Source organism: Poromitra crassiceps (assembly GCF_964638095.1).
Source record: "Poromitra crassiceps genome assembly, chromosome: 6".
In the NCBI taxonomy this organism is placed as follows: Eukaryota; Metazoa; Chordata; class Actinopteri; order Beryciformes; family Melamphaidae; genus Poromitra; species Poromitra crassiceps.
Window position 1 is genome coordinate 5,000,194 of NC_139627.1, and position 19,876 is coordinate 5,020,069.

The 19,876-nt window shown below is 44.9% G+C and overlaps 1 protein-coding gene across 2 annotated transcripts; it reads left to right on the forward strand.

The window, feature by feature from the left end:
- Positions 1-164: 164 nt before the first annotated feature.
- Positions 165-19,562, forward strand: kdm5bb (lysine demethylase 5Bb). Of its 2 annotated transcripts, none has more exons than XM_083639563.1 (28): positions 165-423; positions 1,948-2,025; positions 2,854-2,976; positions 3,248-3,418; positions 3,967-4,035; positions 5,542-5,679; positions 6,004-6,103; positions 6,205-6,326; positions 6,867-7,025; positions 7,234-7,353; positions 7,443-7,601; positions 7,956-8,137; positions 8,266-8,428; positions 8,578-8,697; positions 9,144-9,338; positions 9,809-9,990; positions 10,197-10,321; positions 10,873-11,023; positions 11,145-11,262; positions 11,430-11,788; positions 13,027-13,165; positions 13,330-13,509; positions 13,941-14,078; positions 14,189-14,680; positions 14,828-14,912; positions 15,067-15,290; positions 17,413-17,682; positions 18,595-19,562. In XM_083639563.1, exons 1-28 carry the CDS (start codon positions 271-273, stop codon positions 18,730-18,732), a joined length of 4,653 nt encoding a protein of 1,550 aa, XP_083495689.1. In that variant the 5' UTR covers positions 165-270; the 3' UTR covers positions 18,733-19,562. The 2 variants fall into 2 exon arrangements, with proteins under 2 accessions (XP_083495689.1, XP_083495690.1); XM_083639564.1 differs by having other exon boundaries at positions 15,067-15,260.
- Positions 19,563-19,876: the final 314 nt, after the last annotated feature.

Genomic DNA, 19,876 nt, shown 5'->3' on the forward strand with positions numbered 1-19,876 from the left:
TACACAAACGATATAGAAACTATTCGGTGTCTAGTTTTTTGAGCGGACGTGCTCACTGCCTTGGAACATTCGCTTCACTGTGCGTGGATGAGTGTGGAGAGTGTGTATGTGCGTGTAGTGTGTGCGCTGCTTCTCGTGTTGATGTCGGCTATCTCCCAGCGAGTCTGACGGGTGGAAACCAGGTGTAGACCCCCAGGAAACAAATCAAAACACGGCGATACTTTGCTGCGACTTGTCCCTGTCTTGAGCTCCAAGGTCGGTCCAAAAACCATGACCCATCCTCGGCCGGACGAGTTCAAGCCGCCTCCGGAGTGCCCAGTCTTCGAGCCCAGCTGGGAAGAATTTGGAGATCCCTTTGCTTTTATCAACAAGATCCGTCCAATCGCGGAAAAAACTGGCATCTGCAAAGTCCGCCCGCCTCCGGTGAGTTTGATAAAAGATGATAAAGACACTGATGTCGCCGAATTAGTTCAGCACATCTTAACTATAAAATCGTGGCTGAAGATGGATCAAGCATAAGCAAGCAAGCGCTGGCTGTGGGGGATTTAAAGGGACTTCAACATGGCGGATTCAAGGCTATGCTGATTCTTTGTGTTGCTAGCTATTCGTGTTCATTCTGTAGTTGCCGTTGCGTGTTTGGTTGAGTTGTAGCTTGTTAGCGGCGACACAGAGACGGTAATGTCTTGAAATGTGGAGTGTTGTTGTGGCTTGCAAATGTGTCAACAAAGCTTCAGTCAGGTCATTGAGGCTGACCAGCTAGCTAGCACGCTAGGCTAGCTACTAGTAGCTCACCAACCTGTCATAATTTAGCACACGGCATTGACATACTTGGCTATGCGGAAGCCATTCGGTTGCATAGAATATTATAACGTCAATATGACGACGAGATCAATAGTGACGGTGTCAGTAATAATCCATTTTGTCTTTTAACGCTTATTCCCGAAAACCCGAGCAGTTATTCTGCATTATTTGCTGAAGAGCATCATGTCATGATGCAGTTGGGTCGGTCATCAATGCCCCCCAGTGTGTGATCCACCGCCTCTTGGCCAGCTGCTACTTATTAATGAACGACTTTTATTTGTGATCTCTTTGCGCTTTTGTGTGCCAGACTAAAATATATATTTGTTTCATGGTTTAGCTGTCAAAAGCAATTGCCCCGTGGTGGGACAAGAACAATATTGTGTAACTACATAGACTATTATTGTTTCATAAGTCGGGACTTTTGAAGTTGTGCTCTAAACTGTCATTTTAACAATCGCGTTACATTGTAACACGTTATTGTAATTTAGCCTAAGTTCCTTCAAAATCAGCCGTGTTACTCAATGTTCTATCAGCCTATGTAAGGGTGGTGTCCTCCATGTTGGCTTTGTGGTAAGCTGGGCTGGTTGAGTGAGTGTTCCATCTGGCCATTTTGTGTGTCAGTGGGGGATGTTGGCTACTGAGTCAAAACAAGAACTTGGATCTCTCCTTGCCCGATGGGGTATTGTCATCCTATAAGCTAGGCTGTCTGTAATAACGGCACATAAGTATTGATTGGTGTTCTGGATTTTTAGCAGGAAATGATCCCTGTAGTCTTTTTATATCAATAGGCCTGCTTTTCCCCCAGACTACATTTTAACCTCAGTATAAAAATCATATCTCCAAGCATGCAGTCATATGCTGTGTTTATCAGCCTGATTTCTGTTTTTAGTCCTACTTTTTGGGTCAGGCACTATGTGTGAAGGCTCTGCAATTCTGCTTGATGTGGCCCCATGCTTTGAGAAGAAACGCTCCTAAGCCAAGTGTCTTGAAAGAAGAATACAAATAGTCTCCAAAAATGTTAATTAATCCCAGAATGGAAATCATGACAATGGTCCACTACAAAACTATTTAGGCTACACATTATGATGACCTTAATGTGCCATTATGTAGCATAACAGTTTTTTGTTTTGTTTTGTGGCTGTTTAGGGTTGGCAGCCTCCATTTGCTTGCAATGTTGACAAACTTCACTTTGTTCCTCGGATCCAGAGGCTCAATGAGCTGGAGGTGAGTTTGATTATTCATTTCTGTGTTGATCTTCAAATTAACATAATTTACCATACTCTTCATGTCTGTTGCTGCACGTTTATACTTATAATTATGCAGATGAATGGCATCTTGTTACCTTGTATACATAATTGCTATTTAGGCTATATTGATTATCACAACCATGGAACAAGGGACAGTTACAAAATCATCTATTATATTATTAGTATTATTAGTATTATTATTATTAGTGATATCACCTAACATCCATCCCTTTTTTTATATATAAAAGGGAACAAGTGGGCTCTGTTTCAGTGGGCAATATCTGTTTCAATTGTTGTCCCACTGATCAAAATCATCTTATGACATCACTGATGATGTCATAGGCATCGTGACATCAGTGATGTCATAGACATTGTGACATCATCAGTGACAGCGATGTCATCAGTGATGCGAAGTTGGCAAAGGGCGGGCCTAGGGTTTTGGCCCCGAAGGGGCCGATACCCTAGTTTCACAAAATGCAGGCTAAAATAAATAAAGGGAAAGTGTATTTACAAGGTTTTCTTGAACAAAGGGACACACACAAAGGGACACGCACACACGCAGTCACACACATGCACACAAACACACACACGCCCACATGCACCACCCCACCCCCAGCTGCTTGAATAAATAAAAGATTGTTTGAGTTGCTCATCAATTTTGGGTTATTTTTTGTGGATACCATTTTTTCTCCCTTCAGTCTCTCAGTCAGGGGACAATGTAAACACTATGATTTAATTAAATTAAATTTTTGATTTCATTAATTATTATTGATTATTGATTATGTCCATGTGTCCCTTTCCCCAGGCACAGACCAGAGTCAAGCTCAACTTCTTGGACCAGATTGCAAAATTTTGGGACTTGCAGGGGTGTGCCCTGAAGATTCCTCATGTGGAGAGGAAGATTTTGGATTTATATAAGCTAAACAAGGTTCATGTTTGATACAATTCAACACTACACAAATCATTATTTTTGATGTTTAGAGTTTAGACGCAACAATTGTTTCAATTGTTGAGTCTAAAACAAAGAGCCTGGTCTTCCACCTGCTCTATTTGTAAAGCGCCTTGAGATAGATAACTTGTTATGATTTGGTGCTATAAAATGTATTGAATTGACTGATTAATTGATTGATTCATTGTTTAAAAAAAGCCTTGAACAAGACACATCATTAATGTAACTTTGAACTGACCCTTTGTTTCAGCTGGTAGCAGATGATGGTGGATTTGATCTCGTCTGTCACGAGAGGCGATGGACCAAGATTGCACTACAGATGGGCTTTGCCCCTGGCAAGGCTGTAGGCTCACACCTGCGAGGGCACTATGAAAGAATCCTCTATCCCTACAATCTCTTTCAGAGTGGAACAAACCTCCTGGTGAGCTGGACACGTGTATCAATATGTCAACATACCTCGTCCAAAGAGGAGCTTACTTAGGTTACAGAATGGCTGGCTCGTCTGTAGGTGTAGGCTTAATAATACTTTGCGTTATTAGTTATTAACAACTTTTTTAACATTAGAATCGAAACTCAAATCTCAAATTTATATTATATATATTATATATTATATTATATTATATTATAGTTATATTAGGATAAGTGGGGAAAGTGTATTATTATGATAAGTAGTATGCATGTTCTGTGATGGACGGAAGCGGTTTGGTTTATTTAGAGGACAAATTGGGTTCCATAATAACTTGATGTTTGTTTTTGAGATGTTAAACGTTGTTGTTTGACTAATATATTGAGTCTCTGAATTGATTGTCTGGTGTCTAGTCAAGATAGATAACAGCAGTTTCCAACTTCATATTTTGTAACTGGCAATGTGTGCGAGAGCTCATCCAGGAGAGTGGATTGGTACTGTATGACCTGTATGACCTCCTGAAGAGGTCACTCTAAATTCTTTAACGCTCTCTCTTGCCTCAGGCACCACAGCCAGCTCCCAAGCTGATGGGTTTGGAGGCTGATCCTGAAGCTGATCCTGAACTTGAAAAGGTACAGTATGTTTGTGTCATGGTCAACAAGCCTCATAATTAACAAATTGCATGTTTATAAAGGGCTGGGCAGCATATTGACAGCTTAGTGCTGTTGCAATATTTGTAGAAATGAATCTATAGCCATTAAAAAAATTCTTTGACAGTCTTCAAACTAAAAGACATTGGCAGCATTATATATTTGCAGCAAATGGATTGCATCAAACACCAAAGTCATTCTCCATTTAAATGTCAGGGTTCCCACGGTCATGGAAAACCTGGAAAAGTCATGGAATTTCAAAAGCTCGTTTTCCAGGCCTGGAAAAGTCATGGAATTAGTCAAACTAATGTGACTCTCAAGCACTGAAATCCAATTAAGAGGTGTGTCCTATTTGTCCAGTGTATTAATAATTTATGGCATTGATTCAGCGTCACCGCCTCTCATTACATTGAAATTACAATGGGTCCTTGAAAAGCCCTGGAAAAGTTTTGAAATTTCATCCATGAAAATGTGTGGGAACTCTGAAATGTGTGAAAAAAGATAAAATTCACTTTATTAAACTTGGAGCCCTGCCGTGTGCAAGCTTTTTTATTCCTTTTTCCAACCCTGAAATGTGTATCTTGGCACAAATGTTCAACACAATGTGTTTGTCACTATGATAATTCGTCAGTACTCGGTAATTAGTAGATAATTATTAATCAGTTCAAATATTGCAATAGAGTTTTCTGTGATGGATTGCCCAGCACTTCTTAAGTGATACAGAAAGGAATTAAACTGCAAACCAAAAAGGCAACGTCCCCTTTTTCTGCTCAACAGACACTCTTTATCTATAAATGACTCCGGCCCGTATCTGTGTGACTTGTGAAGAGCATGTGGCCTTTTGGTTTCTGTGCTCCCTTTCTGGGGCAAAGCATAACTAACCACTTAACTCCCTGCACCTCTCTGCCAAAAACCCTATGGTGAAAACCTGTTAAAAAGGACAATAGTGCAGTGTGTCCCTTAATCACACTATAGAGAGCCAAAGTGGTTAGCCAAACTGCTTCAGCACTGTACCAGAGATTTTCATCTGTCATTTATTTTCCCATCCACATTTCGTGAAATGCTTATAAAAATTGTTTTACTTGTTCGAACCAAACGGTTCAGATATATTTAGAAACAGGAGAGACCGCATAACATTTCACTTGGACCAAAACATTAAAAAATTAGGATTTAAAGAAAATATTTTTTCCATGTTGTTTTTTTAAGTTTTGGTCGGAGTGAAATGTTCTATGGTCTCTCCCAATTCTAAATATAGTTGAACTATTGACCAAGTAAAACAATTTTTATAAGCATTTTACAAATCGTCTATGGGAAAATAAATGGCAGAAGAAAAACTCTGGTACAGTGCTGAAGCAGAAAGTGACGTTCACTTTGCCTCTCTATTGTCACCTAATACAAAGATCTCCCGTTAGGGATACACTCTCTTTGTTTAAGACAGGGAACTGTGAATATAACTGACAATTAATTTCTGGCTCCTGTTTCTTTCAGTGTGTTCAGAAACCAATCCTGCCAGTGGACAGCATGGACACCAGGGAGTACAAGCTGCACGACCTGCTTCAGAGACAGCTGGCGCAGCCGTCCGAGACTTGCCCCAATGCGCGCCGAGGCAAGCGCATGAAGTGCAACGTGGGTGTTCTTGAACAGAGCCTAAAAACACACAAACCTCACAGAAAGCCTCTTCAAATAACAGCGATACGGATTTCCAAATAATACTTCACACTCTCTACTTCACTCTGTCCTTCTGAAACTGAAATATTTAAAAAGTAATATGTTGAAGTTCAGTTAATCACCATGTTTTCCCACGCCATGCATGGTTGTTGTTTTACCTGCGCTTTCATTTCTTTCTCACTTTTATTTATTTATTTATTTATTTATTTATTTATTTATTTATTTATTTATTTATTTATTTATTTATTTATTTATTTATTTATTTATTTATTCTTTTTGCAGTCTGTCTGTGTGAAGAAGGAACCAGGCGAGCCTGGTGAGGGTGACAACAAGCCTAACCTGAGGAGGAGGATGGGTTCTTTTGTTGCCAAGCCAGAACCAGGTAAGGCTCAACATCACAAAGTCCCAAAAAGATATACTATTATACAGACCACACAGCATTTACTTATATGTTTCGGTCATTCCTATATTCCTGTCACCTAGCAGAAAAAGAGATTCCAATTCCAGTGAAACAGGAACCAGTGGAGTTTAAGGAACCAGTGATTGAAGTTGACAAAAACAAGTCGCGTTACAAGAAATACCTGCCTCCAGTCCCTCCGAGCCCAGTAAGTAGGACGGGAGAAGTATCTGTCCTCTGCAAGTTATCACATTGTTTGGCCAAATATCTATTGACCTTAAGGCTTTTGCACACCAAGTCCGTATTTTTCGTCCAAAATTGTTGCACGTTTACAAATAAATACGACCTCAGATCAGCCGCTGCTGCCTGTCAGTCATGTTGTAATGTGGATACAGGAGAGGACGTATTCGCGTTGCGAACAGAAGGACGAACATCATAATAAAACACATCAGATTCAGTGTGCAAGGTTTCTGTGCATGACGGGTTTTTTTTGGGGTTGACGGATTTAAAAAACGCATACGAAAAAAATGGACTGTGTCTAAACTCCTTTAGTCTATTTAGGACACCATGAGTCCTGCCAAATCCAAAATCCAAGATCAATTTTAATCACTTAGATTAAACACGGTTAATGTGATGCTGTTAAAAGTGTCTCCTTTGTCCATTCACTTTCACGTCACTTGAAGCCACTTTTGTCAGTAAGTCATGTCACTGGAGCAGATGAATTACCAGCCACTCCCTTGTTGTCCAGGTGGACCTGGTCGTGTGTCTGGTGTGCGGCAGCGGCGCCCAGGAGGACCGTCTGTTGCTGTGTGACGGCTGCGACGACAGCTACCACACCTTCTGCCTCATCCCCCCTCTCCACCACGTCCCAAAAGGAGACTGGAGGTGCCCCAAGTGTCTGACTCAGGTGACAATAACACACCGTATCTGCCTACCTTGGGTGCAAATTCACTCTTCATCTATGCAGCCAGCCACGGGGATGATATGGAACAGTCCCACTTACTCCTAAAAAGAGTTTACACAAAATACATCAACAATATCTATGAAAGCTATCCAAATGCTGCAATGGATGTATAACTTATTTGTTCAATGTTTTTTTTTTATGTCGCGAGCAGGAATGCACCAGACCTCAAGAGGCATTTGGCTTCGAGCAGGCCTACAGAGACTATTCCCTGCGCGCATTTGGGCAAATGGCCGATGCATTCAAGTCTGATTACTTCAACATGCCAGTTCACGTGAGTAGAAACGGTTTCAGAGTCGTTTCAGAGTCTCTCCCGCCGCAACCGCTTTGAATTTGAACGTTCTTGTCGTGCATCTGTTACAGATGGTACCGACAGAGCTGGTGGAGAAGGAGTTCTGGCGCTTGGTGGGGGCCATCGAGGAGGATGTCACTGTAGAATACGGAGCAGATATCGCCTCGAAGGAGTTTGGGAGTGGATTCCCCATTCACAATGGAAAATTTAAGCTATCCCCAGCGGATGAGGTAAACCACACACCATAGTGGAAATATACTCTTGAAATAAGGCATTGAAAAACTTAGATGAACTTAGACAGTGTTGTGGCAATCACATATTTTGGCAATATTAGGCAGCGTCAGTCTAATGAGCAATTCAATTATATATTACACATTTAAAAAAAAATTGGTACCTCAAATCAAGCGATCTGATTGGTTCATAGCCGCGGTATATTGAGCATATTGAGTTAGTGACATGTATATTGAGCATATACCACGGCTGTATCGTCATTACGTTGCACAGTTCAGTCTCATGGCCTGTCGTGAGCTATTGCTTAAATAACTCGCGTGTGATTGATCTGGGAATGTCTATGTTTCTTACAGAAGTACCTCAAGTGTGGCTGGAACCTCAACAACATGGCGATGATGAGCCCGTCTGTACTGACTCATGTCACAGCCGACATCTGTGGAATGACTCTGCCTTGGCTCTATGTTGGCATGTGCTTCTCCTCCTTCTGCTGGCACATCGAGGACCACTGGAGCTACTCCATCAACTACCTGCACTGGTACGTTGGGATATAGATTGGTGACACACTTTGTTTTTTTCTTTTTATTTCCTCTTCTTGACCAAAGCAGAAAGGTGAGATCGGGTCATTTTTGGCATGTCTGAACTGAACTCTGCTCCACTACAAAGGGGGGAACCGAAAACCTGGTACGGAGCTCCTGGCTTTGCTGCAGAACAGCTGGAGGAGGTGATGAGAAAACTGGCTCCGGAGCTGTTTGAGTCCCAGCCTGACCTCCTCCACCAGCTGGTCACCATCATGAACCCCAACACCCTGATGTCCTACGGAGTCCCAGTACGTCTTCCTTTAGCTGCTTTCAAATTTACTCTCGCCTCACAGTAAGGCACTACTGTAATGATGCCGGATATATTCATTATTGGAGAGACAGTTTTTTCGGTAACAGGGAAATAACTGAACTTAATTTTGCCACCCCTGCCTTTTAGATTTACAGAACAAACCAGTGTGCCGGTGAGTTCGTCGTTACCTTTCCTCGAGCCTACCACAGCGGCTTCAACCAGGGCTTCAACTTTGCGGAAGCAGTCAACTTCTGCACTGTGGACTGGGTACGTTCTTCTTGGTTTATCACTCAGTTTGTGTCGTTCCTTACAAAATAGCTCTTAGCCATTTTATAACCACCGTAAAGTGGTTCATTGCTTTTATAAAGCGGCGGTAACATCATTGTATTATACAGGAAACGGCACCATTTTTCAATTAATCTTTTATAATAATGTTGCACCAATCAATATAGACAGTAGCTAAATAAAGTGTAAGTTGTGGTATGAGTTGTGGTTTTGATTAGTGCCTCAATATTTTAATTTATGTGGTCACAGAGTAGTTTTTTTTTATCAGATATTTTACAATGACATCCAATCAGAACTGAGGGACCGGGACAATCCATTTTCTATTTTATTTGATGGATTAGCCACTCCTGTGAAACTGTAGTATTTGTAAATCTGATATGAAGTGAATTGCCCTTATGTTCCCATCCCCCCCCACTCTACTATACCAGATGCCCCTCGGCAGGCAGTGTGTTGAGCACTACCGTCTGCTGCACCGCTACAACGTCTTCTCCCACGACGAGATGATTTGCAACATGGCCTCTAAAGCAGGGACACTCGACGTGGTGCTGGCATCAGCCGTCCACAAGGACATGGCCATCATGATCCACGAAGAGCAGGAACTGAGGGAGAACATCAAGAAAATGGTAGGGTGGGACTCGGATCGTGCTGATGTACCATCCTGTATTCACCTCATTCAGAAGAGACCGTCTGGCTCGAGAGACTTAACAGGAAGTGTAAATACAATCGGAGGTTCCGATTGTATTTACACTTCCCGTGACTCATAAACCTAGTCTGACACATAATGTGAGTTAAACTAGGTTTGACCAGGTGAGTCAAGACTAGTTTGAACAGGTAAAACAGCCGGCGTTTTGAACAGGAAGTCGCGATAAAATGGGTCAAGTGGGCGGGGTTGCATAAGGTGAATATTGTGTATACGTTTTCTGGCAAGATTGAGTTCTCCTCAATGTGTAAAAACATGTGTAAGCCAGTCACTTTATCTGTATACGCTTTGCAAGTACTATAGTTAAGTCATGCTGCTGCAATAGGTTGTAGGCTTGCTTTATATTTATGACATGATTATTATTAACAGTGTGTTATTGTCTTTCTCCCTTAGGGGGTGCTGCATTGCAAGGAGGCAAAATACGATCACCTGCAGGACGACGAGCGGCAGTGTGCCAAGTGCAGGACCACCTGCTTCCTGTCTGCCGTGACGTGTCCCTGCAGTCCGGGACTGCTGGTCTGTCCGCACCACATCAACGACCTCTGCTCCTGCCCCGTCTCCAACTACACACTGACGTATGTCTCTCTGCTGCTGATTTAGAACGAAGTCAAAGGCTTTAGACACAGAGACGAGAGTATGGGGGTCTGCATGAGATTTATGAACAACATTGGATTATGTCTGTCGAGATCAATTTAATAAACTGAATACTTCTGTCATCATGAGATTACCATTTGTGACCCCCACCCCCCCAATCATGTCACTGTTGCGTTTCCTCGTTCAGTTTCAGATTTACACTGGACGACCTCTTCCCCATGATGAACGCGGTGAGAGAGCGAGCTGAGTTGTACGATGGATGGGCTTGCCGTGTGGCGCAGACACTCGAGGCCAAACTGGAGAAGAAGAAAGGTGAGGAGCGAGTGAGAAAAGGAAGGATTAAGCAAATATGACGGCATGTAAATGGGCCATTTACACCTGGCGCTAACATGCGTTTTCTGTGATCAGATTGCAATCAGATTGTGTTTTATCACTTGAAATGCCAGGTGTAAACACCCCCAAAACGCATTGAAGAAGGATCGCAATCTGATCGGCCAAACCACCTCCGGAGGTGGTCAGGGATGCATTGTGTACACATTGAACACAGGTGTAAATGCAATGTGTCCTCTCAATCTGGATACAGCAACTTTATGCGGATTGAGAGGACAACCATTTCTGCAATCTGATTGCAATCAGATTGCAATCTGATGGCAGAAACCACATGTTAACGCCAGGTGTAAATGGCCTCATAGTCATCACAGGTGAAAGCGAGTAACAAAAAAAACATCGGCGCCAAATCATTGAATGCTGAGGTACGTAAATGCTACATTCAGTTGGTGATCCAGCTCCTCGTAACTTCAGCGGAGGCAGCCTGTGATTTCCCTCTGTGATGAGCCAGGCGTTCTCTCCTCTCCTCTCCTCAGGCCTGGCAGTCTTCCGCTCCCTCCTCGCCGAATCGGAAACCGAGACGTTCCCCGAGAACGACCTCCTGCGTCGGCTGCGTCTCGTCACACAGGACGGGGAGAAGTGCTCCTCGGTGGCACAGCAGCTGTTGACTGGCAAAAGGCAGACCAGGTAGAGAGGAAGCACTCCATCGCACTGTCAAGATAGGCCATATACTTCAGTTATCATCATCCCAACAGGAAATGGTATTACAGTGTTGGTGACTTGAATGGGTTTTGACGTCCTCCCCTAGGTACCGGTGTGGTGGTGGCGGCAAATCCCAGAGCCAGCTGAGCGTGGAGGAGCTGAGTTCATTTGTGAGGCAGCTTTATAATCTTCCCTGCAGTCTCACTCAAGCCCCCTTGTTAAAGGTAGGCTGAAGGGGAGAAAGGCCCCCATGTGATGTGATGTGATGTGATTTTATGACAATGAAATGACATGAATAATGCTGTAGACAACCACATATTTTTTACTCTGATGTAGTATTTTGAATACTTGTACATCTGGTTTTGAACATTTCTCGGGCTGCCCCTCTCAGGAACTCCTGAATCGCATCGAAGACTTCCAGCAGCACAGCGAGAAGGTCCTGGCGGACGAAGTCCCCGGCGTCGCCGAGATCCAGAGCCTGCTGGACGTCAGCTTCGACTTTGACGTGGAGCTGCCCGAGCTGCCTCGCCTGAGGGTGAGGCTGGAGCAGGCCCGCTGGCTGGAGGCCGCGCAGCAGGCCGGCGCCCAGCCCGCCGCCGCCCTGACGCTGGAGGCCATGAGGAGGCTCATCGACCAGGGAGTGGGCCTGGCCGCGCATCCCTCCGTGGAGAAAGCCATGGCTCGCCTCCAGGAGCTGCTCACCGTGTCGGAGCACTGGGAGGACAAGGCGAGCAGCCTCCTCAAAGCCAGGTGAGGGCAGCACCAACTGGGACAAGACGCAGTATCTTAAGCGCCTGGGGTGGAAAGAACCACCCACAAGGGCAAAATGGAAAAGGTTGCTATGCTCTGTTTATAGTAACCTCAAACTGAAAACGAATGTAAAACTTTATGTTTCTGTCCACTGTCCACTGTTATCACAGTGTTTTACCACCAAACAGGGCTGTTGTTTTGTTTTTACAAGAGAGAGCTTTTAACCTTTTATGTTTTAGTTTTCTTATTTTCAGACAAATTAGAGTATGGTGTTATTTTTTACCTACTGACGGTTTTGGCTGTAACTACAGCCTTCTTCAGAGCTGTCATCTGACGTCCTGGTGATGACGTGTCTTCTCAGCTGGTTCTCTGAAGAAGGCTGTAGTTACAGCCGAAACCGTCAGCAGGTAAAAAAAATAACACCATACTCTAATTTGTCTGAAAATAAGAAAACTAAAACATAATTTAAAAAGAAGACAAAATGAACCTAATTTTTTACCTTTTGTCCCAAATATTTGCCCTGATTTTTTTAACTGAATAATGTAGTATGACATCAGTGCTCCTGATTTTGCTTCGTTTGAATTACAGCTAGTGCAAAATGCTGCTGCTAGAATATTCAACAAGATCAACAAAAAGTGAGCATGCATATTTAGTTCTGCCCTCATTCCATCAGCACTTAGTGCCAATTCAGTATTAACTGTCACAAGTGCTTTTCCAAAGGCTTTTAATGGCATGGCTTCAGGAATGTGCATCTGTGCGCTCCATATTTCAAATTTACTGAACTTTGGAGCAGGCCTTTATTTTTCTACATGATCGTTGTTACGGCGGCTTTGAATTTTGAGATTCACGGCTTGCTTGAGATAGCGTTTATTAGCATTTCCGCCCTTCCCCACGATGTTTGACACTTCTCATGACTTAGAACTTTATTTCTATATCTCACAGTTAGTAGTTGTGGCTCCACAGAATGTGGCTGTAGCTCTGCAAGGGTCCGTGGTTTTCAGAATAAGTGTGTAGGTTAGGACATGTCCTAACCAACCCTTGGTATTGGAGAAGACAGGTTTTGCATAGCACGGGATATTTGCAGTCGAAGGTGTTGCATGAGTGCAAAGTATATTTAAAAAAAAAGTTTATGGTGAGGATTTCTGTATCTTCCATAGATGGTTAGTTCACTTGAAGGTGGTGCAGATGCTTGTTTCCAAGCCTATTAGCTAAATCAGTGATATTTTCCTCCCCACCAGACCACCACACTCCATAGAGACTCTGAGTGCTGCTGCTGACAAGACGTCGGGCATCCCTGCTTACCTCCCTAACTGTCTGCTTCTGAAGGACACCATCAGAAAAGCCAGAGAGTGGCTTCAGGAAACCGAGGAGCTTCAGGTTCGGGGACACACTTGACCTGGCATGACCAAGGGGGAGCATTATTGTCTTGTTGTTATCTTTGGTTATTGCCCTCTGTATTCTTGCGCTTTAAACTCAAAGTGATCTTTGATTTGGTCCAAATGGGATTTGTAACGCTGAAATAACTCGCTTTCGTCTTTCAGGCTGGTGGTCCCATACCTTTGGTGGACTACGTGTCTGACATGGTGCTGCGAGGACAAGCCATCCAAGTCCACCTGGAGCCTTTGGAGAGGCTCGAGTCTCTGGTGGGAGAAGTGCAGGAATGGAAAGAATCTGCAGCTACAACGTTCCTGCTGAAATCCTCTCCCTTTACTTTACTGGAGGTAACTCTTATATAACAACTTATAATGAATCTGAGGGGCACGGTGGCGCAGTGGTAAGCGCTGTCGCCTCACAGCTAGAAGGTCCTGGGTTTCGATTCCCACCTGGGACGCTGTGAGCGCTGAAGGAGTGCGTGCCCGTCCGCATGTCCTCCAGTGCCCGTCGCCTGGGTGGGGTCGTCAAAAGGGCCTTTCTGTGTGGAGTTTGCATGTTCTCCCCGACTGTGCCCCCTGGGGGTTTCCTTCATATAGGAACCCCTCACCAAAAACATGCAATATCCTGGCCGCTGAAGTGGTGCCTCCTCTGGTCGTTCGGGGCGCCTGTTCGGAGGGAGGGGAACTCGTTGGAATTAAAGGGGAAAAAATGAATCTAAAGTCCCCCGCTAGTGCAACGGACTGACTTGACATGTATTGTTTGTTTTTGTTCATCACAGGTCCTGTGTCCCAAATGTGAGGTTGGACATTTAGCTTCTCCAAAGAGAAAGTCCAAGAAAGTGAAAAAAGCAGCGAGGCTAAACACTTTCTCTGACGTGGAGAAGGCGCTCTCGGAGAGCAAGGACTTGACCTCGGCTGTAAGTGCAGCACCTTCGAGAGCATGCCTGTAACGAGGGTTTTTTATCAGAGCAGTTAGATGTCCGCCGTCAAGAAGTGCCTCAAAATAAATATCTCTTTTCTTCACCAGATGGCGACGCTGGACGAGCTGCGGGGGAGGGAGATGGAGGCTCTCATCATTCTCAGGGCAGCGAACGAGTCGAAGCTCCTTCCCGCGGCGGACAGCATGGACCTGAAGGTGTGCGTCTGCCAGAAGGCGCCCATGGGAGCGATGCTGCAGTGCGAGCTCTGCAGGGACGCCTTCCACAGCGTGTGCGTCAGGGACGCGTCGTCGGACGCCGGCTGCGCGGGCCGCCCGTGGCTCTGTCCTCGATGCCAGCGGTCCGAAAAGCCCCCCCTGGACGAGGTGCTGTCCCTGCTGGCGTCCCTGCAGCGCGCGCGGGTGCGCCTGCCGGAGGGCGAGGCGCTGCACTACGTGGTGGAGAGGACGGTGGACTGGCGACACCGGGCACAGCAGGTTTCGCAGGCCTTGATCGGACCGGAGCTCGAGGAGAGACCCGGAACCCCGCCGACTCTGACCCGCTGGGCGTCGGGCAGCCACAATGCGGACAACAACGCCCAGGTCAACCGGCAGTTCCTTTGACCTGTCCCAGTTTTTGTACCACTTCATTTGAAAACATATATATTATTTACTTTGACATTTTTAATAAATATATATATATATAAATATATATATAATAAAAATAATATTTTGATGTTTTTGATCCAGGCTCCTTGTTTGACTCCAGAATGGAATAGGACAAGCCATGCTCAGACTGTCTTTTACACAGAGCAGAGATGCATACCTCTACAAGGTCAGTGTCATGTTTATTCTGAACTGTACTAGTAACTCAAAGGGGAAACACATTTCTGTACAGTGTTGATATACAGTATACGCATCTTGAAAACAGCATTTTTGGTTAACCGTGCAGTGCAGGATTATATTCTCTGTCATTTTCTTTGCGGCAGGTTTGAGTCGGGACCTCGAGGAGCTGATGGTGGAGGGTCTCCTGCTGCAGGTGTCTCTGCCCGAGATCCAGAACCTCTACCACGCTTTACTGGACCGGGTCACAACCGACCACACCAACGGATGCATGTCGCCGCCGCAAGACGACTCCACAGACTGTGACAACTCTCAGGGAAAAACTCTGCCACAGAAAGAGGTTCATAATAAACCTGCCACCTCATGCAATGTAATAGCCCTTTTTGGCAGCTCACTTTTTTGGCACAACACCGGCGGGGACCGCACGTTTTCTAACCCTGTCGGCAGAATAATGCGTTGAAGGTTTTTTCATGGAGAATTGCTTTCTGGAAAAAATATCTTACGTAGTCTACGTTGAAAAACATAATTAAAGGTCTGTCTCGCATAAAAAACTGTGATTTCTGAGGCACACTTTCTACTATTTGTGCTGAGAAGTTTCATTCTACCCTTAAATAAGTCCAATCTACTAAATTGTAACAAAGGTTTATTTACAGACACAAAAGTCTAGAAACGGATCCGGGACATTGCTGCTTTTACTCCTATTCCTTGAGCTGGCAAATGACCTGGAACACTAGACTGGGCAAGCTTTTATAACCTCTGACCTGTAGGTCATCCCAGACACTGTGCCTGCAGTGCACAGCGCCCCCTAACTCTTGGAGTAGTAATCGTGCATTCCTTTATAACTGGGAACTGGTAATCTTACCAGTTCAAAGTTCATGAGCTGGGACGTGACGTCACTAGAGCTGGTATTTCCCATTCCAAACTCGTAGGAGCCTCAGCAGCCCCGATGTAAAAAATCCAAGATGGCTGATCCGCGCAACAACAGTAGTTATAATCGTATACATGCTATTTAGCACTTCTGTCTTGTTTGTGTCTCATTAAATCAGCTGTACACACAGCACGGCCTACTTCTATCTGTGTGGACATGAGGCTGCAGTGTTGTATGCGCAAAATGCCACGAAATGCCTTGTTATCAACTGTTATTGCTAACAATGGCTAGCGAGTGGATCTGACCAGTGAACAGTGAACTTCCCAGCTCAACTTTTCTGCAAATGGAACGCTAACAAAACGGATGTGACGTCATTTAGCCTCCACATCCCAGTTATTTTGCGATAAAGGAACGCACGATAATTCCAGGTTTTATGCTTATTTTCGACCTATGTCATGCCCTACCCCCTTGCACTCTCGACTCAGGCCACACCCCTCGGCTAAACCACACAGAGGCTTTCCTCATGTGTGTTATATGAAAGGACGACTCCAGCGAATGTCCAGACATGATTCAACAGACGTAGTCCAGAGTTCACGTCTGAAAGTGGCTGATGAGATGCATTTCAAAAGCTGCTACGATGCTACTATTTTTAACACGTTCACTGCCAATGACGTGTTAACACGTTTTCAGAATCCAGCTGTTGACTGCCAACGACGTGTTAACACGTCAAAAAAAAATTGATTTTTTTTTTTTGACGGTGGGGCGTTGATCAATCCCTTTTACGTCTCCTATACAATTATTGGAGGTATTGAATGTGTATAATCTATATTACCGACCCACTAAGTGTTGACAGTGCTCCCCCCAGACGAGCGAAAGCAAAGAAAAAACAGCGGCGGGAGGAAGCCATTCTCAAGGAAATTGCTTGGCGATTTTACAGTCATCCAGACTTGCCCGAGCGGCCGCGCCAGCAGCAGCAGCACAGAGAGCGGAGAGCGATTTGCATAATAGATTATAGGTGAAACACACTTTGAAACACCGCAGAAAGGCCAGAATCAACATCTGCCCATCGCCCACGCATTCCCCGGCCCATCTTGACTCGCACAAGGAGCGTCGCAGGCAGGCAAGCAGCGGCAGCAGCAGCAACGCGCTTGACACGCCCGCTGCAGAGCCAGGAGGAAGGAGGAGAAGACACACGGAGGGAGGAGTTTGAAGGGAGAGGGGTGTTTCCTGCTGTTATGGAGGAAATTACTGTTCAAAACTATTGTTTAGATGTCTGACGGTCTTACTGATGCCAAAAATGAATGGTTAAAGTGACTGTTCTATCGAATTTCACAAAAAGCCATTTATCTCAAAATAAATTTTCAGACGCTGAAACCATGCTGTACTCAACGGCTAACATCTACATAACTACTAACTCTACAAACTACAGAGAAAGCACACATTCTATTAGTACTTTTGTGAACTTTGTGTTCACAAAGTCAAAGCAGAAAAGAATCCTCGGCTCTTGTAAAATGAGCCAGAATCCTCAAAAAAACCCTCTGGCAAAACCTACCTACAGTAAAAAAAAACGGCTGGCAGTGAATGTGTTAATTGAATATTTGACCCTCTTTATTCTTGTTTTCAGGATGGGCTCTCCGGCGTGAAGGAGGTTACGAGCGGCTCTGAAAAGAAAAGCAAGCGGCATCTGGAGAGGGAGAGTGTCGCGGCGGAGCGCCGGGGAAATAAGGACAAACAGCACTATCACAAGAGACAGAAGAGGAATCAAGACAAGAGCCTGGAGCGCCGGGCGACCTCGACCTCCTCCTCCCCGCGCTCCGATTTCTCCCAGTCGGACTCGGACGAGGAGATGGCCATGTGTCCGGCGGAGAGGTGTCAGCTGCCAGAGGGAGAGGAGGTGAGGGAGATATGGCTTCAAATAGACATCCTCTCCTCTCCACCTTATTCAGGTTGTCGCTGAGGTTCGCATCAGTAGGCAGGGATGACACGTGGAGGGTGTTTTTCCACAGAATGTACTTGAAATCGACTAAATAGATAAGAACATAGATTTAAATACATGGTATACACATCGTAGTAAGGAGTATCAAACTGATGTCTTCTGAGGATAGAGTCTTGAAAGCGTTTTTCAGAAATCACAGGTTTTTGTTGGTTTTGCTGTTGTTTTCCTTATGATTATCGTCAACTGGAAGTCCGTTTTTAAGCGGCGCAGTCGCTTCTATAAGTGACTTTGTGCGTCTGTCCGTCCGTTATGGCCGAGATGTGAGCACGGGATTTGAGCAGTGCGCCGGGATGTGTAGCCTAGGCCCCTCCCCCCGGGCTCTGCAAGGAGGAGGCGGGACAAAGCCGGTGAAACACGCACTCACGCACACACACACACAGTGCCAGAGAGAGAAGGGTGGGAGGAGAAGGGTCCGACCTACACAGCCGGTGAAACGCGCACGCACACACAGTTCCACAGAGAGGGGAGGCGGTGGGGGAGAAGGGTCCGACATGCACAAACCTGCACCATTTACTTCAACGCCTGGGTGTCCCCCCCAACCCCTCTAGTCTCCGTTTTCTGTCATACTTCATCTGGAGGGTAAATGTGAAATGCGAGCGCCTCTCTAGATCAAGGTCACTGCGAAACCTTGTGGAGACTCAATCCAGAGGAAGCACTGGAGTGTGCAGATCATATTATTTCAGACTGTGTTCCCTCTTTATCAGGTGCAAATGACTTTGTGTGTGTGTGTGTGTGTGTGTGTGTGTGTGTGTGTGTGTGTGTGTGTGTGTGTGTGTGTGTGTGTGTGTGTGTGTGTGTGTGTCCCTCCAGGTGTATTGGGTCCAGTGCGACGGCAGCTGTAACCAGTGGTTCCACCAGGTCTGCGTGGGCGTCACGCCCGAGCTGGCGGAGAAGGAGGACTACATTTGTGTCGGCTGTACAATAAGCGATGGACACATGAGAAAGTGAAGAGGAGATTTTGACGTTTTTCGTTTTTGTTTTCGTTCTTTGGGAGGATGGCTGCACAGGTTCTGCTCCGTCGACCCGTTATAGCAAAGCCAGCAGTCTGGACGTGTCACTGATCCTTCACCCCCCCTGTTCCTGTCTGTCTGTCCAAGCCTTTTGTAACAACGGTGCTATCTCCTCCTTTATTGACTTGTTGTCCAGAACTATACTGTTTAGTTATTTTTTTGTATTTTTACATATATATATATATTATATATATTTCTTTCTTCCCATGAGTTGTTTGTGGTTGTCTAAAAGAAAAACCCGGATGTGGAGTGTGCGCTGCATGGGATTCCCGTTACGTTGGTGCCGAGGAGTCTTAACGAACACGATGCACCCTGTGAAGATCCAGGGTTCATATGATCTTCTTTGGAACCTCCTTGCATGCAAAACCAGAGATCAGGGGAGAGAAAGTACAGTTTTTCACCCCGTCCCCCCTTCTCCCCTTACAAGGAAAAGACTATTACAACTTTTTTTTTCTTTCTTTGAAACCCCAGTGTTTAGTACAATGCATCTTAATATAATTATTCCCTGAATTTTTGTAGAATAGCTTTATTTATCTGAGCAATAATTTTTGTCTGAATTGACTTAAATGGCTTGGTCTCCCGCTGAACTGTGTTGGTGTTTTAGCAAATGGAGTGTGGTGTACAGAATGCTGAATAGATGGGATGGCTTACAGCTGTGGAGCGACAATGTAGCAGAAGGCTGAAGGAATGAAACCGCTTACATTTCGCTGCCACAGCATGTGAGTGGGCTTAGGATACTTCGAGATGGGCCTCGAGAGACGTTGCAAGTTTATATTGTGGAATAAAAACCCTTTTGTTCTATGAACAAGTCTCAACCTTTCCCTTGATCATGATAGAAAGAAACCACTAGATGTCCTCAGGAGAGTATCATTTAGAGTTGTAGCCTTTTTACTTGGGTCTACACATCTAGTTGACATTTCCTGCATGCCATATGTAGCTGAACCATTTTATCGTGCTTGCTGCTGGAAACACAATCCTTGGGATCTCTCATACTTATTCTTCTGTCTTTCTTAATTATCCTTTCTTCTGCTCAAAAGTTGTGTTCGCCATTGCTCCTACACTTTTCACACTACATAGACATG

What these genes read in the sequence shown, in the direction of transcription:
- kdm5bb (XM_083639563.1), top strand. Translation starts at nt 271, where the DNA reads ATGACCCATCCTCGGCCGGACGAGTTCAAGCCGCCTCCGGAGTGCCCA. An exon ending in CTGATCCTGAACTTGAAAAG is followed by an intron (nt 4,036 to 5,541) that starts GTACAGTATGTT and finishes TGTTTCTTTCAG; the next exon opens with TGTGTTCAGAAACCAATCCT. An exon ending in AGGAAACCGAGGAGCTTCAG is followed by an intron (nt 13,166 to 13,329) that starts GTTCGGGGACAC and finishes TTCGTCTTTCAG; the next exon opens with GCTGGTGGTCCCATACCTTT.